We start from the raw sequence: 23,011 nt of genomic DNA, 5'->3' as shown, positions 1-23,011 counted from the left end.
TTCTTTGACTGAAACAATGATTACCTTGGCTACGCCATCAAGAGTAGCACTGGTCTATCCCCCAACTTTCTCTCCGATGGCTAATTGCTATGCTATTCGGCTGAACGAGCATTTTCACTCGAGATCTTTAATCCTCAATGTGCGTGTCCACAGTGGACCATTGGAGGGTAGAAAACGAGAGCATGCCTGTCGGGACCCCCATGCCATGCGACGGCAAACTTATCAGCTCGCTCTTGTAGATTTTGCGCCTCACGCCTCAACTCCCAACCGGCATCGGCGAATGGCTCACGCACGGGGTTACACAGCACTCTGAGTCTCGGCGGTGAAGGGTGAATGGAAAAAAAGAACAAACAAAGGGAAAAGAGAACAAAAGAGAATACGCATTTTGTCTCAATCATTTCTCTTCGGCACCCACAATAACTTTCATTCAGAGCTTGTCCTGCGCAAATGTCCCGATCAGGCGGCAGGTCCAAAGAGTTGAGCGGCTCGGGTCCAGCCCCAGCAGTCCCATCTGTTTTGACAACTACTTGGGGCAAATCTCTCGCCAGCAATGAAAGCCCTTCTTCCACAATATTCGCCGCTGTGGAAACAAGATTACGCCGGTGAGTGACACCGACGTTGTATATCTAGCGTTTGCAAGCTGCGCCGCTGGGTTGAGATGGACGGGCTCGACTGGTGTTGGCGAAGGGGGCCACATGATTCAAAGAGGTTGCGTTTCAACTGCAGCCTCCTAAAAAATGCTTACGAAGGCGATTTGAAGAAGAAAAACGTCGAGTAAACAAATAAAAATAGGTTAAAAAAAGAACAAAAGTAAATATCACCTGAACTGTGCCGATTTATCCACCCAGACGATGCGTCGCGTGGGAAATTCCCATCATGAACTAGGTCGCAGATAGCATCGACGATAATCCCGAGGCCACTACTTGGAGCTCTGCGAGGACGAAGCTGGGCTACTCTGACCTGTAGGTGAAGCCGGCATTTTGCAGCGGCTAGACTGGGACCTTGGTACTACAAATACTTGATTCACGTTGCAGTCCTTGGGAGGACTGATGGGGAGCCGCGATGTGGCTGTAAGTCCATGGAAGAAGAAAGATATCATGACGAGGCGAAGTCTATCAGCGTGATCAACTACCTGCGATCCCGTGCTGAAGCGATGCTGCAGGCGGCGATGCTGAATCACATCAAGTATCTGCAGCGCCGACGGCTACGTACCCCGGCTGCGCACTTGTGGCATCCGGGTGGCGTCATTCATCAAGGGCCTCTCAACCCGGGTTCCGATCCCCGGACGGCTCTCTGCGCGGGCGGCGACTAGTTGGCAGGGCCTGGCTGCCAAATGCGTCGTTCTTCTGGAATGGAAGAAGCTGACGAGGCTCGCAGGAAATGCTCAATCTCCTGAAGTCACGCCAAGGGAGGCAAGAGAGAAGCGTTGGTCCGACATATCACTGTGGACATGGTGGGAGGAGCATTTGAGCCGGAGGTCGTATTGTAGAGGTAGCTCTTTAGATTCAGCTTGGTTGCCTACTCTGCCGCCGCCAGCAAGCGATCAGTGTAATATTGGCGTAGCAAACACCGTGATGTACCGGCACTCACCGAAGCAGGTTGATTGGGTCCTGTATACTGTATAGGACAGTCCTGATGCCATTGCGTCGCCCTTGTCCTCTTGCTCGTGGCCCGGTCTCGGCGTTTCGGGTGGTCATGTTTGGCGGAGATGGGAGAGATGAGAGACACGTCGGTCGTTGAGTGACGAAGCGAATTCGTTGTTGCGTAGCTGGCCGACCATGATGATATATGATGTTGTGATGGTTGATCAGGCACGGTGTAGTGTACGGAGTACAAAGAAGGCTATTAGTACTTGCCAATGTATTGTGAGTTGGTTAGGGTGAGGTAAGCGGCATGAGGCGAGCTGCTGGTCGGGACAAATATGTACGGTCCGGCGCAGACTCCGTGAACGTATGTTACTGGTTGCTTAAAAAAAGCCGTAGAATGAATTCGATGCAAAGGTTAAAAATGCTTTAATTGTTTACTAGAGGCTGCATGTATCATGACGCAGTGGCTGAAATGGCAATGAGTGCGCGGTGCGTGTGTGAGTGTGAGTGTGTATGTGTGTCTGATGATGCAGAACTGGCTTGCAGTAGTTTGCTGCAAAGGTGGTGTACTGAGGAGTACTGGTAGCAAAAAAAGACGGGAAAAAAGCAAAGAAATGAGAGACGTTTGCTGTGCGTGCTGCGCGCATGAACAGCTGGCAGGCGGCAGGTGGGCAGAGTTGCATCTTTCTTTTTCTTTTTTTATTAATTCTTTTTTTTAACACAGAGATTGTGGGTCCGGCTGGCCGATGTTGGCAGCCTGTTGTGTGGTGGTGGGGGTGGGCAACTGGCAGCGACTGGGCAATAATTTGGCTGGCTTGGCCAAAAAAAAAAAAAGAGGACGTGGCAGCTGGCAACCAAAGACGAACAAGAGACGTGGCAGCTGGCAAAACGCAAACACATGACAAACGGAAGAAAAATGCCTCGTCAAGGAAAATGAATCCAGTCGAATCAAGGGACTTGGGTACATGCAACGAAATGACTATTAGTACAGATGCTACCTCGGAAATTAAGAATTCATTCACCTCGAGAACCTTTTCTCGCAGAAAAACGTATAAGAACCAGGTCGGCCTATAATTCCATGGTGGGGAGGGGGGAAAGGTTAGAAGTGGGCATGGGTAATGGCAAGAGAAGGATAGATTCGGCTCATTCGGAGCCGGGGGTGGCGAGCAGAGGAGGTCACTAAGGAGGGCTGGGCTAGAACCGAGTAGCTACTTGTCATGCTAGCGACTGATTTTGCATCAAGCGAGGGTTTTTTTTTGGAGCTTTTTTCTTGGGAAGGAAAAGAAAGACTGAGAAAAAAGGAAAAAAGAAAAAACCTGTCCGGCTCCGACAGCCGCTCCGGGGTGGACGGGCTCTTTGCTCTTCTAGGCGTGGCGTGGCCTCTTTTTTTTGCGTCTGGCGCCACACCTAGTCAGTCCACTAATATGATGTCCTTGGTAGGCTGAAGTGGCCACGGAGAGTTCCAAGAACGGGATCGAAGGGGACATGTGAAGGACGCGATTAGTAGCAAAGCTGTTGCAAGATGCTCGAGAACAAAGAGAGAGAAGTTCGAAGGGAAAAAATATAAAAAAAAGAGAAAAGAGAAAAGAGACACTTGAATACATAAAACACGAATGCGCACAACAGACAAGCACCCATCAAGCACCGTCGAGTCGAAGCACCGACCCTGCAAAGACGTAACGTATTACCGCCCACCGGCGGGCGGGCTCCACAGCTTTCTGGTCCTTTCTGGGCGAAGCTGCCCCGGGATCGGCCTCGTTGTGTGCGTGCGTTCGGTGGTCCAGGCGTAGGAAGGAGAGAGGGGGGGGGGGGAGATGATAATAACGTATGTAATAGTAAAACGGCCCTTATTATGAGCGAGGTCAGAAAGTGAGAGGGGAAAAGGAGCGGGGGAAGGAGGAAGAGCTGCTGGACCGAGGCGCGCGGAACAGGAAGCTGCAAAGTAAGTGGCAGCAACATTGTACCTACATAACTAATCTGTACTAATAAGGAACACTTGGGACGGTCAGATAACAAGATTGGATCATCGATCGTTATCACAAAGGGCCGCCCATCGTCAAGAGATAAAGGGCGATAAAGGAAAAAGAAGGAGACACGATAAATAAAAGGCAAATTAAATTAAAACCAAAGTTTATTCCTAGATATTATCGTCTGCTCTCCATCGCCTCTCCCTCGCTCGTCCTCGTCTCTTGTCATGTATCACGCACAGCAACTTGGCAACACACACACACACACACCCCTCCCTCACTCTCCGACACGTGCCCGTTGGCTGGCGGCTTTTTTGCCCTTCCAGTGTTGCGCAGGGCAAACGGCATGACCTTTTAACTTACTGCCCAGCATGACATAGATCTCTGTAAGTACTGGCCAACGAAAAGAGAGAAAAAGAAGAGGTATACAAGTCCCTGTCGCGAAATGAAGACGAATTACCGCGCATCGTTTAAACTACTTACTGAGAGAAAAAAAAATCCAATAATTACTTGATACTGATCTCCTGGTCCTTGCCACCTTATATTACCCACTGAGCGACTGGGGCGGGATTACCATCTTGAACACGTCCTGTTGCAGCCAAAGTAACAAGTACACTCATTCACACAAGCATACTTGGAGCACAAGCACAGCCCAGTGTCAGGCTACTTGCCTTATTCCGCAGCCCACCCACCCCTCCCCTCCCTCCCTTCCCTTCCCCTTTCCACGCCCCCCCCCCCCCAAAAAATCCATCCATCCCCCCGAATACCGGAACCCAACTTTTGCTCCATATTCCTTTGGCCCCTTGGCTTCCGGAGCACCAGACAAAAAACAGAGAGGCCAAAAAAAAAAACCGAGCTTTGCGCCAATCGGGCAGGTCAACAGGCTTACTGGAACTTTTTTTTATTGCTATAAGTAGGTAGTCTCAAGAGTCCCCCTCCCCCTTTTTTTTTGGCGCTGTTGTTGTTGTTGTTGTTGTTGCTTTCTTCCTTCGGGCTCATTCATTCAGGCAGACACCGGGCCGGAGTAGTCAGTCAATCAGTCAAAAAAACACAGTCCATCTATATAGTAGCGCGGCGCGGTCCTTGACAAACAGCCGCGTCTTTCTTCTTTTTTCTTTTCCCTCTTTGTTCTAAAATCCTTTCCTACTCTCCGCCTGTTCATCTCTTTTTGTTCTCTTTCTTCGGTCTACTTGCCGCAACCCTACCTACCTAAATATATACCGACAAGAGGATCCCCAAGTGTGCAGACAAGGCGACGAGAGGACCCTCTCTCTCCATCCCAATCTCCATTTCCCATACCGCAACCGGGTGCCATTTTGGTTTCCTTTTTTTTTCTCTCCTCCTTCTCTCTTCTTCTTCCTCTTGCCCGACGTTGGTCCGATCCTCTTTTTCTGGAATCTGCTACTCCATACGGTGACCTGTTGAACTTTTGGGTTGACTTTTCCTTCTCGCTTATATTGCCGTACCAACAACGCTCCTCACACCACCATCATCCTCACTCTATCCGTACCTCCCCACCCTTTACCTTGCCACGACCTCTTTTTCACCTCTCTTATTACTCTCTTCTTTTCTCTTTTTCCGACTTTTTTTCTCTCCTTGCCTCTTTGCACTCGAAAGTCTCGTGCTCTACACACACATACACACCCTGCAAAATGGCAACCTGCGAAGTCACCCAGCTCTCCGTCGTCACCTTTCGTCCCGACCTCTCGCCGCCCTACTCGCCGCCCGCGCCGCCATCGGCCTTCCTCGACGTCGCCGCCAAGCTGCAGGCCGTCCCCGGCGCTCGCGCCTCGTATCTCGGCTACCAGATCGAGGACTCGCGGAAATGGGTCTGGGTCGTCCGCTGGGCCACGGGCGCCGCCCTCGACGCCTTCCTCGCCTCCCCGTCGTACGCCCGCTGGCTCAACTCGCTCCGCGCCGTCGCCGACACCTACGCCAGCTCCCGCGCCTTCCTCCACGGCAGCATCGCCGCCTCCCTCAACAGCCCCTGCACCGAGATCGTCACGGCCCTCGAAGCCGACCCGGGCTTCGTCGACGACCGCCTGCGGCCCTTTTCCAAGTGCTTCGAGCGGGAGCCCATCCCGGGCTACCACGCCCTCTCGTACGGACAGTGGCTGCCCGTCGTCCATGACGGCGTCGCGGCTCCGGTGGGCATCTCGGCCGGCATGCTCATCGGCTGGGACAGCAAAGAGGCCCATTTCGCCCAGCGTGGTGAAGGAATGCGCAAGTCAACCCCGTCTAGCACCAGTTCTCCTTTGCTTTTACCATCAACTATTTTCTAACTTGTGCACAGTCATTGATCGCTACATTCATCACATCCGCGGCGGACGCAAATCATTAGGCCTGGTAAGCCGCTCCACACTCCGGGCAATGCCCAACCCGGCCCGTCACCACCTGCCATCCCCCCCATGTCAATACTAATACGCCTGTCTAGTATCACGTCAACTTCACTCGTCTCTGACACACGACCGAAACGAATCTCCTTTCATCCTTCCCGCCTCTTGACGACTACTTGATGATACATTAGCGTTCATTTTTTTCCCCTATACTTTGCACCTCGCTCCCCTGTTGCTCTCTCTTTTTCTCTTCTGTTGCGTTTTTTTTCTTCTTCTCATCGCCGCCGCGCAATCAGGCTGGCCACTCTCCCCCTCTCCAAGAAACGCAGCTTGGGAACATTCTTTGAATACAATCACCCTTTGGCATCTGCCAATTACTGGTCCCCCCTTTTCTATTTTGGGCTTGAGAAAACACATTGTGGTTTTTCTCTGGTTGTAGAAATACTGCTCTTTTTTCCTCCCTCCATTTGGAAAAAAAGTAAGATTTTGGGCAGTGTTAGCATATCGCGGCAGGTCCGATACCGGTGTAGCGGGCCAAAGTGTAAAATCGCGGCGGGTGATGGACGGACGACGCCGTTTCTCCACTCGTTTGCAGCGTAGACTCTTTTCGTACTGATTCTGTACCTGTTCCTTGTCACTTTTTGATCTGTTCCTTTTCCCGCCGTGCTGTTCCTTGCGATCGCTTTTTTGTAACAGAGAAAAAATCCCATATATCCATCGCTTCGCGGCATAAACAATTGCATGCGGGCGGCGGCAGAGCAACAGCAAAGTCCGAGGTTGGTGGCGCTTGGGCTCGCTCTTACGATCGGCCCCAGCTGCCTACCCCGGTCCATTTACCCGTAGATGCGCAGGCAAAGTCTAAAATGTCCGGTGACGACATGGCGAGCAAAATCACGCATATCAGATAGAATGCCATGTGTCTCACGATTGGCCATTGGGAGCTGATTTATTTTCTTACGGATGCAGACAGTATATACTTACTGTTGGGTACTTGACACTGTACACATTCTGCCATCAGGCTTAGTAGAGAATCCAATATCAATACCGCGTAGATTCATTATTAAGAGTACGGAGTAGATGCGGAGTCGGCCCCAATACTCGAGTTGGCCAGAGCTATACGCACCGCCATGTGAATTTACGACTTTGGACTGTTGATTTTACTTGTATCGTTCCATTAACTCTTCTCTCTTTTTTCTTTTTCTTCGCCTCTCCTTTCTTTCCAACGTTTTTTTCCTTTTTTTCCTTTTTTTTTTCAAAATGTCTATTTGCTTCACAGAGAAAAGACACCAGCACCAATGTACGGAGTAGATGGCGCACACCTAAACCCGATCCTAGCTCGTCCCAGGCGGCTTGCGGCGCTGCACAGCTGAACAAGATGCAGCTAAATCTACTAACCTACTGCCCTTCATATAAAATACATTAAATCCAGTCCTCCTATTCCGGGGGTACTTTTTTCGATCGGCCGCAAGATATAGCAAGCAAAGTATAGAAAAGAAGAGGTAGAATGGTTGCCTCTTTGCTTCTCTGTTTGGTTTTCCCTCCGCAGTCATCTTGGCCCCATCTACTCCGTAGCCCGTCTGGCTACATCGAAGCAAGCGCTGGTCAAACGCAGTCCGCATCCCCCTCCGGATATCTGATGTACTTTTAGCCCAGCCATGTCATGCAGCCACAAACTTCATGGACAGTCGCCCAAGAAAAAAAAGGACAGCTTACGTTGCCATGAGACATGCCCCCGAATACGCTTAAATTCAGTACCAGTTCGTCTTCAAGGGACCCCTTGCAGCTCCCCCTCCCCCTGTAATCTGGCCGGGCTTCATATCCACCTCTCCCGATGGTCTCCACCCAAAACGGCCAGAGCCTAAAAAAAAAACGAACAAACCAAAAAAGGCCAAATTTCTGGGAGACGGAAAAAAGGGGGACATTTTCAATATACCATACAAAATCGTCGCAACATTCCACATCATATACTCAACCGGCCAAGCCCACCAAGTCGAGCTTTGCATCATTCATCCCGGTACCGAAGCGGTACTCGATTGGGTCTTTTTCCCCCACGACGGGCGACAGACAGGACGGGCGGCACGACGGGCGACAAACGGAGCATGTCACAGCGATAGACTAGCGATAGATTTCGAGAACCCCCTTGCTGGACGAAACTCGACATTGGATCTCTTGCCTCGAACCGCGATCAATCTCTTCTACGTGTACATATACGCCATTAACCCGACTCTTTACATACACACACACACACACACACACACCATCCGATGCCACGCATACCCTTCTTCCGCCTGCCCACCAAACTCCGCCGGCGCGTCCGCCGCAACCGCATGGCCACGCTCGCCCTCCTCGCCGTCCTGGCCGTGGTGCTGCTGCTGCCGCTCTACTCTCTGTACTGCGTGTACAAGCCGCCGCGGTTCCTGCTCGGCTACCTGCGGGCGCGCTACCCGGACGTGCTGTTCGAGGAGACGACGACGGAGCGCATCATGGCGCTGTCGCTCGACGACGCGCCGTCGGCGCACACGGACGAGATCCTCGGCGTGCTGCGCGAGTTCAACGCGAGCGCCACCTTCTTCGTCATTGGCGCGCAGGTGCCCGGCCGCGAGGACGCGCTGCGGCGGGTCGTCGCCGCCGGCCACGAGCTCGCCAACCACGCCATGCACGACGTGCCCTCGCGCGGCCTCGGCCTCGACCAGCTCGAGCGCGAGGCCGCCGAGGTGCGCGAGATGCTCGTCGCCGCCTACGCCGCCGAGGGCCAAATCCTGCCCAACAACTACTTCCGCCCGGGCTCCGGCTTCTTCAACACCGCCATGCGCGACATGCTCGGCAACCGCGGCTACCGCATCACCCTCGGCAGCATCTACCCGCACGACCCCCAGATCCGGAACCCGCAGCGCAACGCCCGCCACATCCTCAGCATGGCCCACCCGGGCGCCATCATCATCTGCCACGACCGCAGGGAGTGGACCGCCCCGATGCTCAGGATCGTCCTGCCGGAGCTGCAGGCCCGCGGCTACAGGATCGTCACCATCACGGACTTGGTCCGGTCGGTGGAGCCTCTGGGGGGGAGGCGGTGATTTTGATCTCGTTTTTTTTTTCTTTGTTTCCCTCTTTTTCGAGGGAATTGAGGCGTTGAAAGTGAGGCGAAAAAAACAACAACTAATCATATTGTTTGAAACAACGTTTAGACATGGGTTTTGGGGGCTCTTTTTATTTCTCTCTGGCATGGGTGGACGACAAGGGGGCCGGAAAACAGCATTCGGAACACATAATCATCTCTCTCTCTCTCCCTGTTTCTCTTTTTGTAGCAACATTACTGCAAAAGTCCGGAATGACATGGCCGGCAGCATGGGCACGCGTATCTCGGGCGTTTTTTTTCCTTCTTTTTCTTTGTAGTATTGGTCGTCGCTTTATATATATGCATAACCATTTTGCTAAATATTCTCCTTTTCTCTCGTTTGCTGTGCTAGATGTCGCTTCATCTATACATGTCTACTGAATCGGGACCCTCTTCTTTCTCCATTTTCGTGTGCAATGATTCATAAAGAACCTCGGCGTAAGGCTTGCAAGCATTCCGAGGCAGGTAGAATGGGCACGCTGAGCTTGGTCACCAAACCCTGGCGTAACTGTTCCTGCAATGCTGTTTTCACTTGTAAAAGACCAGGCTGCTAAATACTCTCCGCTTTCTCTTCTTTCAATGAGTAAATTCACACACTTGTGTGTGTGTGGTTCTCCCCAAAGCCGTCGGTTTCTAGCGATGCGCTCGCGCTCGAACGACCCAAGTAGCCGACTGGTCACCCAGTGTAACTTTGCATTGTTACGCAAGGGGCAATATTGCCACAGCCGCATCAAAATTCTCGTCTGATTTTTATCCAATGGCTTTTAGCCAGCCAGTCCATGCGATAGTCGGGCGTCAGCAGACTACCGGATAAATCATGACCACGCTTGGGTACGGCTTCGAACCGCGTTGGTTGCAAAGCAGGTGCTTCCGTCGACGCCAGCTGTGCTTATATTAAAATACCACAAGGGAGGCCATGCAAGCAAAGCGCTGACTGGGTAAAAGGCTTAACTCTCTTTTTTTGCCATTTCCAGCGTATTGTCCCCCGAGTGGTAGCGCAAGTCGAGCCACGGGTGGCACGTCGGCAGCACAGAGGCCACACCAGCCTTCCTCGCCGCCCTCGACCTGTCCCATTGTCAAGCGGCTCTGTTCTGGTGCTATACGGTTTCCTAACCCCATTTCTACTCCAAAATAGTCTTTGATGCCCGATCGATTCCACCTGTCGCGTGTCGAACCAAGGCCAGATATGCCAGAGACCTCACTCGATCCATACTTCATCTGCCACTTCTTGGTAAGTGGTAGGCCTGTTCTCGCAGCATCCCTCTTCTCTAGAAATAAAACGCTCGTGTCCTGAAAAATCAGGCCTTCATTTGCATTGTTGCACAGAGCTCTTTGCGTCAAATCACTTTGGGTCACTCCGGCTCAAAGTGGCGCGTGATGGTGCTTCGTGCGACTTGACTGATGCACATATAAAGCAGGCGGCCCTCGGCGTGACGCTTGCGACTTGTCATCCATCTGCAAGAACCATCATCACCTACACAAAACATCCACGATCAACGTATTTTCTGCAATTATGCCTTGGTCAAAGTCCTCTATCTGTCTTAAGCACAAAGATAGTTCTGCCTCTGCCGCATACTGGGTCCAAAGCCCGCTCCGGCTGCCATTCTCCAAGTTTGGTTTGAACGAGAGGGTCGTATGGGGCTCACTACATGAGAAATACAACACGGCACCCATATTTCTCATGGACAAGGTAGCTTGGCATACTGATCTGCTCGAACTCATGCGTAACTCGGACACGCTCGAGGAACTGCACGAGGCGCTCGAGGAGCGGCGAAAACAACGGCTTAAAGAGTTGACCGAGGGTATCCAAAGCATGGAGTGGGACATTGGATTCTCTCACCTGCGTTCCGAGTCGCTTCACAAAGTAGCCAATTCCGTACGGGCCCTTCTGGGCGAAGCTTCCGTGTACAATGCGATGAAGCTATTCAGAACCATGGCTGACGTTGAGCGTACCGAGGACAAGATGGGCAGTCGCGGTAAGCATCCAGAAAACATTGAGTGGCGCGCCGCCGTCTTCCGCGCTAATGACCATTCCGGGCAACAGAAGAGAACGAGGACTGGGAACGGTGGCAAAACGCTGCGAGGGAGTCGCAGGCGAAACTTCGGGCACGCCGTGTAGCAGCCGAGGCCGCCAGCGAGGCGCGCCGGAAAGCGGTGCGAGCGAGAAGAAAGGCTCGTCGCGCAGCTGCCGAAGCCATCGACGGCGCGGCGCCAGGCGAGACTCGAGATGAGGCCCGCCGTGTAGAGTCTGAAAGCAACGGCAAGGCGCGCGTCAATGGAGAGTCAAGGAGCACAGGCACCACTTCCGACGACGGTCCCCCCGCCCAGTCTCGCTGCACACCGCCGCCCTCGCAAGTCCATCCATCGCCTTGCGGACCTGAAAGCGAGGGCTGCAGCAGCAGCAGTAAGAAGCGAAAGCGCGAGTCCGAAGACTCGGGAAGCGCTGCTGGAAAGCGGAAGAAGGAAGTCACGCCGCCACCGGGGAATGACGAGGTCGTGACTGGTCCGTCCGAGGCGGCTCCAACCTCGACACAGCCTGAAGGGAGGAGGAGCGAGAAGACCGCGGCTGATGAGGACGACGGGGAAACGAATGCGGGCAACGGCGGCAAGGAGCGGTGGACTGGCGGCTCTGCTTCGTTCTTTGAGCCCCTCTGGCCACGTCGCGATTCGTTTGAAGAGGAGTCGGTGGACCGGACCGTTATTAACTTTGAAGCAATTGGTTTTACTGTTCTCCAGTATCCGCCGCGCAATCAGCTCTTCAAAGGTCCAGCAGGGAGAAGGCCGCCAAGGAAGCTCCTCTTCCCAAGTACCGAGAACAGGATAGAGGAGATATCCTGATTTTATAGCCGTGCCCCGCTTACCGTGAGCGATTCTAACAGCTAGGGATTATTCTGGTCTCTTGTATATGTATAATGAGTATTGATGCAATGTATTATTTTGCACCCTAGTTGTCTGAACCGGTTAGTAGATTGGCGTGATGCTCTACAATGAAATTCCAACTTGGCATTCTCCTTGCCTCTATTGACCGCCCACCGCTACCCTGCTCTACTCCTCCTCCTCCTCCTCCTCCTCCTCCTCTGTCTTCCCTTTCAATCCGCATCTTCTGTTTTCAGCTTCTCCAAGATCTCGAGAGCTGTTATCCGATGTTGAGGTCGCACCTGCAGCATGCGCCGGACAATTTCCGCATGGCTGCCACAGAGAGTGTTCCTGACTTCGCCAACCCGTCTTTCCCAATCTTGGTACTGGGGCGTTCGCGCGAACAGCTGCCACCGGGGCATGGTCTTCTCCGGCAGTGCAATCTCTTTCAAAAGATACAGCATGGTAATACCGAGCGAGTATATCTCTGCTGGCGGGCCTCTCCTCACTGCAGAGGTTCCCTCCGCTTCGGGCGGAACGTACGGCCAGGTTCCGCCGCAAACTCCCGCTCTGCACACCTCGGTAGCCAGTCCAAAGTCGACCAAGACGGCGCCGCGTTCGCTGCTGTATAGAATATTCGCCGGCTTGATGTCGTTGTGCATGATCCCCTACCCCCTGAGATATTCCAAAGCCTCGGCCATATCTGTCAGCACCTGTGTTGCGACTTGCAACGACCCTGAAAACATGTAGTCAGGTCCGCTTGACATCCTTGCAAGATCATTGATGGGTAGATACTCCATGAAAATCGTGAGGAAGCGACTATCGGACCCATAGAATTGGACAATAGAGGGCTGCTGAGTGGTTAGTTCCCGTGGGTAATTGAGCGAGTTTTCCGTCATCTTACATGGCGAAGTGACTTGAGGAAATGTACTTCCCTCTCCCAGTCGTGCGTCAGATCGACCCGCTCGGTGGGCAACGGTCCTGTCGCCCTCATGGCCTTAACCACCACTTCACCGGGGATGTTGGAGTGTCTGCCCCAGAAAACGAGCCTCGATCGCTGCGGCCCTTGAATGTACCGGTGGTTGCTGAGCTCATAGTTCTCCTCTAGGTTGCCCTTGTCCGGAGACACGACGCTCACTACCTTTGAGTCTTTAAAAATTATCGAGTCGTCATTGCTGTCGCTTTCCGACCCGACGACCTGATGAAAAAAATCAGCATTTAAACTTTTTGTGTAGAGCAAAATCACCAAACGAACCTGCTGATTTGCCGCGCCAGCACTCGAGTCAGCTTTGGCAACGTCGTGGCTGCCGTCGTCGGCCCTTGCGCGCTTGACACCAGCAACAACGGGCATGTCCGATTGCTGGACCTCGTACCGGCGAGGCATCACAAATAGCTGGACGGACATTGGCCTCGAGTCCCGCGTTTCGGGACCCGCGTCGATTCTCCAATAGCCTGGGGCAATCAGCATCGTCCGCAAGCTGGCCAAGGTGCATCTCCGGCCAATCTCCTCGCACCGGTCGGTGCTCTCCGCGACGAGGTCAATCGCTCCGCTGCCGTCGTTGTGCGCGATGAGGTTGTCGCTCGCCACGTCGTAGTAGAAGAGGCACCGGTGGCGCCGGTCCAGCTGCAGGCTGAACTTTGCGGTGTCGGACGTCTGCCGCACCACGAAGACCGTCTCGGCCGCGCCGCCGTCCTCGTCGGGCGGCAGCGAGAAGGGCTCCAGCGCCGGGCCAAACGCCGAGGTCGACACGGCCACGCGCGCGTCTCCCGGCAAGTCTGCCTGCCTCAGGGTCATCTCGGAGAAGGCCCTGAAGCAGTACGCCTCTTCAGGCGTCTCGCAGACGGCCGAGTGCGAGGCTGGGTAGGAGTCCTCCTCGTCGGGCGAGGAGGAGGAGGAGGAGGAGTCCTGCGCAGTCGACTCGCGCGTACTGCGTTGAAGCTGCTGCGACTCGCGGCGCGACGCGGAGTCGCCGCCAGAGGTCAGGCATCTGGACGGGACGCCACTCGCCCATGCTTCTTCGACGAGGCATTCGTCTTTCCCGAGCTCCTTCAGCCTATGGTCTTCGCTAGATGCATCGTGCTTACGCGCAGTCGAAGCGCCGATTCGACGCCTCTTTCGCCACTCTCCTGAAGCCGAATAGCTCTCAGGAGTGGCTTCGTCAAAGTTGCTCCGGCCATGCCCGTTGCTTTGTGAAGTGTATTCTCCCGGGGTTGGAGCGCAGTAGAAGACGCCTAGGTCGTCGTCACTGGGTTTGGTGTCACGTTCTGGAGTCGGAGCGCAGTAGGAAACGCTTATGTCGTCGCTACTGGGTGGAGTGTCACGTCCCGGAGTCGGAGCGCGAGATGCAGACCGCGATCCCTCCCCGCCTGGCGAGGCATTGTTCCCGCGGTCTTGAACGCCGTACCAGAGCCGTTGCTCCGCTTCACTCGAAGCAGCATACTTGCCCAGAACTATCGTTTTGGAACTACTGTGCAATTCCTCCCACGCTGGCGTAGTGTTGTTCCCCGGGGTCGGGGTCGGGGCACGGGCAAAACGGCGTGCATTCTCACCACTTGATATGGTGGCATCCCCCGGTGTAGGAGCGCGAGACAACCGCTGCGACTCCTCTTCGTCTGATGTGTACTGCCCTGGGGTCGGGGCACGGGGAAAATGGCGTGCATTCTCACCCTCACCACTTGATATGGTGGCATCTCCCGGTGTAGGAGCGCGAGACAAACGCTGCCACTCCTCTTCGTCCGATGTGTACTGCCCTGGGGTCGGAGCACGGGAGAGGCACCGTGGCTCTCTGCTTGAAGCAGCATAGTCTTTGGATCTTGGGTTGGAGGAAGAACTCTCGTATGATTCTTGGTTTGACATGGTGGGCTGTTGATTCTCATGAGAAGATTTTGGTTTATTTTAGAAAGCTTGATACCTTTCGAGAGTCCATCACGACCCAATGAAAGCACAGTTGCTGTATTTATCTCTCTCAGACTCGCTCTTCCCCCGGTCCCTCTCGTCAAGAGAACAAAAGAAACAGTGCGGCCGAGCGACTCGCATTGTTCCCTCGTGTACTACACCCCAGGCAAGCTGGAGACTAGTACGATGGCCACTGGTAGGTACTCGTTGCAATTTTTCCGATGACACCAGCTTGCCCGCGAATAATTCTTATTCCATCAAAGTAGGCAAATAAGGCGCCTCACTACAAGGCCGTTGAAACTGAGCATGGAACTGGGGGAGGACTGGCGGCTAGCCTACCGTGTTGGTTTCACCCGTGGAAGTACCCGTTCTTGCTCAATGACTGACATCGCACATCAGGTCTCCGCCTCACTGCGGTTGTTTTACTGAAGGGGTAACAAGGCAATGTCCGGTCCAGTGCTGCTGTTGCACTTGGTTTCAATCCAGCATTCTATTCAATTTCGAGACGCTGTGCTCAAAAATCCATCAGTTCTCGCCCCCGCGGTTTTGTGCTCATCTGTATCACCCGGGCTATACTATACTGAAATGATGCACACAGTGTAGGTAAATGTGCAGGTTGTATATTTGATTCTCGTTTCGTAGACCCCATGGTACGGCTTGAGACCGGCAGTCGACTTTGTCTTGGCCTTGAGGAACATTGCCAAGCTTGAAGCAGAGAGCTCTCAATGCTTGATGCGAAAGGTAAAGAAAAGAAGAAAAAAGAGGAGAAGATGGAAGAAAGAGGAAAAGGGTGAGAATCAGGGGAAAGAGAGAGATGATGATGATGATGATTATGACCGTATTTCTGGAGGAGATCAGCTTTCTTCCCCTTCCTCTTGTGCTGCGGCCATCTTTACTGGGAAGATGGCTTAGGAGTGCGGGCAGACTATCTTGTACTGGCGCAACAGATTGTTTCTTCTGGAATTTTTAAACGTATTCGGTAACGGTAATAGAGAGTTTGCTTTTGAACAACGATATTTTTTCTCCGAGCTCGCGTCAAGCCACACAGTGACGACCGAAAACACCTTGCGTACCAAAAACTATGCACCGGTGATGACATGTGAGCACCGCACGAGGTAGATATTTTTTTTTCCTTAACAAAGGCATTGATGCAGCGCCCCGTATAACTCACTCACTACAAAACATGTTCCGGAGCCAACATGTCAACAATGGCCGCTAACAACAAAGAGCGACCCTTTGTCAAGCCCAGGTAGGATGTGTAAAAAAAGGCTCGGCGTTTCGCAAAACTTGCTTCAAACTGTTGGATGATGAACATGAAGTGGTCTATGTCTATGATTCCCTGAGAAACTGCTTCATTTCAAAGCGTACCAGGCATGAAGCAGAATGGCGAAGAGCCAACCGTCGCTGTCATCTCGTCGGAGCTCCGTTGTGGCTTGGAAGGCATCCTCTTTCCCCTGGGACTGCACCATTGCTCGGTTCTCTGCAGAATGACGCGTCGCAATCAATCTGAAGACCTTTTGTAGCCTATTTTACGCCAGATTGTTTCATTCAAGCACTTTTTTTCTTTTCTTTTTCTTTGAGGTCTCTGTAGCCGCCCCAGGCACACTACCACTACTACGATCGTGCCATGACAACTGAGATGTCAGGACAAGACCTGTACTTTTGAAATGGCAGTAAAAATTCTCAAAAAAAACGCCAATAACATTTTATTTCTCTTGTAACTGAATTGTCTTCATGTTTCGTACAGTGATGTCGGTGTTTTCTGCCTGCAACAAGCATTCCACTACCCGATACCTTCAAGTCCTCAAGGCTTATCATGTAGAGGAGCGTCGGAAACGGAGGATTAGAAGCTAAACCACACTATAAGCAACAAGGTAGCTAGGTTTCTCTTGAAGTACCCTTTTTTTAAACAAAGGAAGAAGCAGGTTACTCAATGGCAGGCGTTATATACCTTTCCTTCCTCATCAAAGTGTATGGATCATTTTCAATCCTAGAATCTTTCTATTCTAGCAGGTCCTTGAAGTAGCTGATGCCCTGACGGTGTTCCTGATACGATGCCAAGATACAACTTTGAGATCTCCCTTGCAGCTTTTCTTCATAACAGAATCGCGACATGTCCAGGGTGCGTTCCTAAAAGGTCCTTCTACACTCGGTCATCTTCTTTTCATATTGAACCCCAACTCATACGGCCGTCTATCAAATCTCGACATGAAGAAATCCCATTTCCAAGATTTGAACTCGTCTCTGTCTGGTAAAGTGAATGTCGTTGACGACATAACGCACACACTCATCTTTAGCGCAGCCTGCCGCAGCCAAGCATCCAAGCTATCTACCAACTAGCAGGGGTCTCTCTGTCTGGCCCCTTCTGCCCTTCTTTCGATCTCCCCCCCACTAACAATCGAACTAGCCTGGGGGCCTCTGCCCAAAGAGGAAGGTTGCCATGTCTCTCTCTCTCTCTCTCTCTCTCTCTCTCTCTCTTGATGAGCGGGAATTATTTGGTCACTGGTATGCGTTGCAGCCTTGCAGGGCCAGTGTGAGACATGAACATCGGCATCCGAGGCAGAAATCCGGGGTGTACTTGGCTCAAAATAAAACATGAATACATGTTGATGACGTCTACTTACTCAGAATAGGCCATCAACACATGTTGGCACGTTGACTGCATCTGCTTGGCTCTACGTTTACTTGGCTTGAAATAGCACATCACACGGCAAGGACCCAAATGTAGCAAAGTAGAGCAAAATAGATTGAATGCCGTCGTGGCCGTGGGTCCGAGATCAACTAAAACCCGGTGAATAACCACACAAAAAAAAATCGTCAAAACATGTCAAGTCTGTTCCGTAGTCGTCGGTGGACCCTGTGTCTATAAACGCCATCCCCCCATAAATCACCAGAAAAGGACCGCATCAAAAACAGACATGACTTGCCATTCCGTCATGCCGTCGCTCCATCGCTGCCCTTGTTGTTGTTATTGAATCCCGTGTGCGAGTTGTCCCGTGTAGTTGCGCAAAAATAGAAAAAGAAGATAGAGTGTGCAGATGAGCATTTGCGTGGCAAATGAGAACCCCTCCCGCGCTATGTGGTTGAATATGTACAGCCGAAGATGCAAGTGAAAATTGTCAAGCCTGTGTGCTTTTTGGGGCAGGTCAAGGCTACCTAAATCCAGAGAGGAGCGGGGGCGGCGGGGTGCTCAGCAAAGAAGGAGGAGCTAAGGCTGTGGACGATGCCGAGATAGTCATCTGCGGTCAATTTGATGAGATTGCGGGAGCTGAGGTAGAGCTCCTCCTCCTCGTCGATGGGCTTGAGTTGATGGCCGACGCCGTACTCCTCGGCGAGCTCGCTGACCTGAGCAAGCTCGTGGCCAAAGGGATGCGACTCCTTGGCAGGGTTGGCTGGCGGGGTAGCAGCGGAGGCCGACTTTTGCGCAAAAGTAGACGAGGCGGACGAGGCACGGGTAGAGGTAGACGAGGCGCGAGAAAAGGTGAGACCGGGGCGCGAGGAGACTGACATGTCCGAGTCGCGGGACTGTCGAGAGAGGGAGCGCCTGCGGGCGAGGGCCTCGTAGCTGGCCTTTTTGGTGTGCGAGGGCGAGCGCTTGGGGATGGCGGGAGCGGTGGGGTCCGGAGTAGCGGTGCGGGCAGCCGTCTGGAAGTAGCAGGACAGGTGGTTCGGCTCAGGCGTGGGCGAGGCACAGTCGCGCTCGGCAGGAGAGACATCAGGGCTGGTGGGAGGCGTAGAGTCGGCCGTCATGAAGGTCTCTGTGTCCGAGTCGGCGGTCCTGGAGGACGTCGAGTTGCTGCGACCAGAGCGAGGCAGGTCCGGAGCGCTGTAGGTGAGGATGTTGGTGGTGTGAATGAGCTCGACGGGGCCAGAAATCTTGGGACGGAATTCGGGGACCTTTGTGGTGTTGCTGCGCTTCATGAAGCTAGGGGCCGAGTCAGCATCGAGGCCGAGCTTGCGGCGAGAGGTGGTGAAGGCTCGCGACAGAGACATGGCGAGGCCGTGAGGTTGTGAGTCGGTAAAGACGAAAACGTAAAGGAACAACAGAGATCGTGGCCGGCAGACGAGAGCGGGCGAGGGCGGGCGATTGTGTTGTATTAGTTATACAAGCACAATGAGAACTAGCAGCCGGAGTGGATGCACGGGTCCAAGGTAGCAGGTGGTGGAGCGATAGTGTCAGGTAGACACTACTAGCCAGGCAGAATAGATAGATACCTTAGCTAGGTAGGTAGCTAGGGAGTTGGTAACTAGTCGATGCTGGGCAAGACAGTAAGGGTGGGCTGTTGCCGTGGGCGCTAGGTGGGTGAGTGACTGCGTGGTATGTTGAACCCGGTGACCACGAGGTGAGACGAAGATTCTCTGGGGAAGCACAGGTTGTGTGGCTTGACGAGAAACGTTGCAGATTGCGCAGTGGTTGGATAGGGCGCGTGTCAAGCGGTAGTGCCAGGGCTGTTTTGCGATGGTGGGATTGGCGGAATCGAAGGGATCAGCAAAGGAAGTGGCCGATGTAGCAGTAGGACGTGGTGTTGATTGAAGCTTCCCAAGGCGGAAGGTGACTGGGTGGACCGGGCGTGTGAAGCGGGCAGCGGACAAGTGAGCGCAGGCAGGTCAGGTAGCAGGTAGGCAAGTAGGTACCTAATAGTAGCGCTGAGCAGGTGCGGCGGTCAGCAGAGTGGTTGTGCGGGGAAAGGGCCGAGCAGGATGAGCAGACAAAGCGGGCCAAGGGTCAGAATATTGGCTGTTTGCTGGGAATCCTGAATCCTGAGAGCTGACGGGAAACGATAAAAAAGAGAAAGAGACTGAGTGGTTCCGAAGTGGTTCTACCAAAACGAAACCTCTGGGCTGTCTGACAGTCTTTTTTTTTTGTCAGAGTCGGGACCTGCAAGGGAAGCGAAAAATGGCGTAGCGCAAGTACTGATAGTGATACTGAGTAGTGTGTGGATTGCGAGTAAGTGGGCTGCGGGCGTTTCCTCTTTTTTTTGGTCGGTGGTTCCCTGTTTGGCGGGAGGGGGCGCTGCTGTGTTGGTACCTGGCAGGTGCGAAGCTAGTGTCGTCCGTTTGCCGTGTGTGGGCGGTTGTCGGTGGCCAGCTTGACAGGACAATGCGTTGAGGTCAAGGAATGACGAGAGTGGTTGTGAGAAGCAAAAAAACGCAAGGCGGTTCGCAATGGCTCAAGAGATTCTTTGAAAGGAGTGCTCGGACGCGGAACAGACGAAGTCGCAAAAAGACGAGTTGGCAACGGTTTGCGATGCGGGTGGTACTGGTTTCCCCCGTTTGTTCGTTGTTCGTTTGTTCGTTTGTTCGGTTATTGGTAGTGCAGTGGTGCGGTTGTGTAGCGTGCGTAGGCGAGGCAGTAATAGTCACAGACTAATAGTAATCGAGAAAGGGAGAGAAAGTTTCACGTCTTCTTTTGTCAATGAGGGAGACAAAGGCGTGAAAGGGAGACAGAATTGGGACGAAACCAGCCGTTTGCGATAAAAGCAGAAGAAAGGGAGAGTGGGATGAAAAAAAAAGGACGGACAAGAAGATGTTATTCTTGCAAAGAATATGAAGGAAAGAAGAAGGGAAGGGAAAAAAAAGTTGGGCAGACGGATTTGGAGGAAGGGGAGGGGGGGAGAGCAAGAAAAGAAGAAGCGTGTGTGCGTGTGTGTGTGTGTGTGGGAGGGGGAACAAGATGCAGTACGGCCGGCATCAGATCCATCCAGCCACACACGCGCTACGAGTTGGAAGACGGAAGAAGGAAAGTAAAAAAAAAAGAAAAGACACTAGAAAAGAAACGGCTAGAAACAGTAAGTAAAGAATCAAAAGAAAAGGAAGAGGAAAAGGCAGAGAAAAAAAAAAGGGTACTTGCAGAATGCACTTATTCATGTGTAGGCTTTACGTACTTTGAGTACATGAATACATGAATACATGCAGACGTCCGCGCGCGCCACCATGAACCTAGACTAATCAAGCCCCCCCCCCCTCAACTAACTGACTTGTGCAGGTACCGAGCGGTAGAAACGGTGCGAATAGCCTTTGGGACGGTCTGTCAGTGCTGTCTGATAGGGTGATGGGCACAATGGGGCACCATTTTCGGGCCAGAGTACTCAGTAAAAAAAAAAAAAAACGCCACCAGGTACCGCCTACCAGTAGGCCTCTGGTGCCTGGCGCCGGACTCCCTGGTTGACCCGCTATAAGCCTGACGGCCGATCCACCATGGGTCATTGTGTTTTTCTGGGCCAATCAGTAGGTCCTTGGACATCAGCCGAGCGTCAAGGGGGGGGGGGGGAAGGGGACCCAAAAAAAAAAAACACAGAAGGCACCCATTCGCCCCCATTCTGTTCGTCCGACTCATACTGAGTACATCTGGTCTTGCACCACAAAAGGTTTACTCATTCATTCAGCAATCGACTTTTGGTTCAACTTGTACGCAGTGCGACCGATTTATTTCGATTTACTACGTCTTCTTCCTTTTTTTTGCCCTCTTTTTCCCTTTAGCTCTAGTAATCCCTTGGATGCAGAGGTCCCCCCTGGGCATCCACCTTTTGGTACCCCCCTCCGCCCCTCTTTCCCACCACACGCCCCCTCTTTAGCACGGGCGATCCGCCAATCAGGGTCGATGCCCGCCCAATGGTGCTGCACAGAGTTGGGCGCTAAATCAGGCGAAGACCCATTTGAACCAATGGTGTGCTGGTACAGATTAGTTGCTCTGTCCATCCATCTTGTACCTTTTCTTGTGTGTGTGTGTTTTCTCCTGGTTGCGCGGCCTTTTCTTCGGAACTCGGGAACCAAAACTATCGCAAGTTCTAGACTCTCGAAACTCGAATGACGACTTGTTTTTCTCCTTTTTTTTTCTGGCCGAACCAAGGCAAAACCAAAAAGTAAAAAAAATATAGGTGACCAACTGAGAAAGTCCGGATCACCTGTAGGGATTACCTGCTCATTGAATCATTGTACGACGGGCAACGTTGTAGCAACGAAATGTCTCGCTTCGTCCGTCGCCCAATTGGGCTTGGACATCCATCTGGTCCGCCCGGGGCAGGGTATATGTAAAGGCAGGCAGGGGAGAGAGCAAGGGCCACACGGTAGTCTACGGAGTACTCGGTATCAGTATGCCCATCTCTTCTTCTCACATGCTGGCCGAAGGTCAAAAAACCAATTAAAAAAAAAGGAAAAACAGGTAGGGCAGGAGAGTTCTAATAGTTTATTCCCATTATATTACTAGGGCAGTAGCGTCAAGAATTCGGCAAAGCCTCCTCCCTTCTCTCCCTCACTCTCCCCGCGCGCACATATACCCTTGTCAGGCTCAGACAAGGGAAAAAGAACTGATGAAAAAAATCATGTAGATGAAATTGAGACATTTGAAGAAAAAAATGGCCAAGTTGTTCCCTCTGTCACTACCCTTCACACACACACAGACAGACATCTTCAGGTATCCGCGCCCATCAAACTCTGTTCCCGTGTCTCTCGCCCCCATTCTTTTTGCCTCTTCCGTTCTTCAACATCGGAGTCTGGGAGTCAAGAGTACACACATTGGGCTTGCTTGCTGCTCGCCTGCATCCTCTTTAAACCCCCTCCCCATTCTCGACCGCCCCTACTACGTAGTCGTCCAATAGTCGCCCGTCATTCAACTGCCCTTGCGATGCGCCCCCAGCCCAAAACAAGCCCCTGCCCATCCCGGGTTTCAGGCCCCAGCCTAGTGCCACTTGGGCTCGCCTGTTTGTACCTCGGTCATACAAAATACCTGAACAAAGTACTTGCATGCTACTTGGACTCATCAGTACTCCATCAGCCAGTAACTATGGCATCTGAATGCCCTTTTTTTTCCCTCTCTCATGCCGCGTTTCTCCCTCCCTCTCTCTCTCTTTCTCATGCTTCCGTGCTCGCTCGTCCATTGTGCGTCCCTCTTCCGTTCCTCTTCCGTCCCTCTCCCGTCCCGGCATCCCCATCTTCCAAACCTGCTATTGTCATTCTAACCTCCATCTCTTCCCCACGTTAAACGCTCAGTCCCCCTCTTCATCGGCCCTCGATTGCCTGCTTGGCCCCCGTCCCTCCTCTGGCGTCGTGGCCTCGAACAGGCATCATCCCTCGAGAATGGCAAACAAGAAATCATGAAGAGTCAAAAAATGTTACGTGCGCATCTGCACCGTTGTCTCACTTGCTCACAGACTCGCGTGTGTTGCTGACATCACGAGCCATCCATGCTCATGCCACATGTACGCGCACATCTATGCAGACGAGTCAGGGATATGGCACGGTCCGACCTGCTCGCA

At 52.7% G+C, this 23,011-nt stretch overlaps 5 protein-coding genes across 5 annotated transcripts; 3 read left to right on the top strand and 2 right to left on the bottom strand.

Annotated features, from left to right (window-relative positions):
- Window positions 1-5,205: 5,205 nt before the first annotated feature.
- V2A60_000087 (putative quinol monooxygenase) lies at window positions 5,206-6,014 on the top strand (the record flags this gene model as incomplete). The annotated part of the gene is made up of 3 exons (XM_083251458.1): window positions 5,206-5,764; window positions 5,847-5,899; window positions 5,988-6,014. 3 exons carry the CDS (start codon window positions 5,206-5,208, stop codon window positions 6,012-6,014), a joined length of 639 nt encoding a protein of 212 aa, XP_083107584.1.
- Window positions 6,015-8,153: 2,139 nt separating this feature from the next.
- V2A60_000086 (chitin deacetylase family protein) lies at window positions 8,154-8,963 on the top strand (the record flags this gene model as incomplete). The annotated part of the gene is made up of 1 exon (XM_083251457.1): window positions 8,154-8,963. One exon carries the CDS (start codon window positions 8,154-8,156, stop codon window positions 8,961-8,963), a length of 810 nt encoding a protein of 269 aa, XP_083107583.1.
- Window positions 8,964-10,517: 1,554 nt separating this feature from the next.
- V2A60_000085 (uncharacterized protein) lies at window positions 10,518-11,842 on the top strand (the record flags this gene model as incomplete). Its single annotated transcript, XM_083251456.1, has 2 exons — window positions 10,518-10,980; window positions 11,049-11,842. The coding sequence occupies 2 exons, from the start codon at window positions 10,518-10,520 to the stop codon at window positions 11,840-11,842; spliced, it is 1,257 nt and encodes a 418-aa protein (XP_083107582.1).
- Window positions 11,843-12,093: 251 nt separating this feature from the next.
- V2A60_000084 (protein kinase family protein) lies at window positions 12,094-14,717 on the bottom strand (the record flags this gene model as incomplete). Its single annotated transcript, XM_083251455.1, has 4 exons — window positions 12,094-12,484; window positions 12,533-12,711; window positions 12,765-13,058; window positions 13,116-14,717. 4 exons carry the CDS (start codon window positions 14,715-14,717, stop codon window positions 12,094-12,096), a joined length of 2,466 nt encoding a protein of 821 aa, XP_083107581.1.
- Window positions 14,718-17,912: 3,195 nt separating this feature from the next.
- Window positions 17,913-18,749, bottom strand: V2A60_000083 (uncharacterized protein; the record flags this gene model as incomplete). Its single annotated transcript, XM_083251454.1, has 1 exon — window positions 17,913-18,749. One exon carries the CDS (start codon window positions 18,747-18,749, stop codon window positions 17,913-17,915), a length of 837 nt encoding a protein of 278 aa, XP_083107580.1.
- Window positions 18,750-23,011: the final 4,262 nt, after the last annotated feature.

This window comes from Cordyceps javanica, chromosome 1 (assembly GCF_051103115.1).
Source record: "Cordyceps javanica chromosome 1, complete sequence".
Taxonomy (NCBI): domain Eukaryota; kingdom Fungi; phylum Ascomycota; class Sordariomycetes; order Hypocreales; family Cordycipitaceae; genus Cordyceps; species Cordyceps javanica.
The sequence above is the reverse complement of the archived record's forward strand: the minus strand, read 5'-3'. Positions and strand labels throughout refer to the sequence as shown.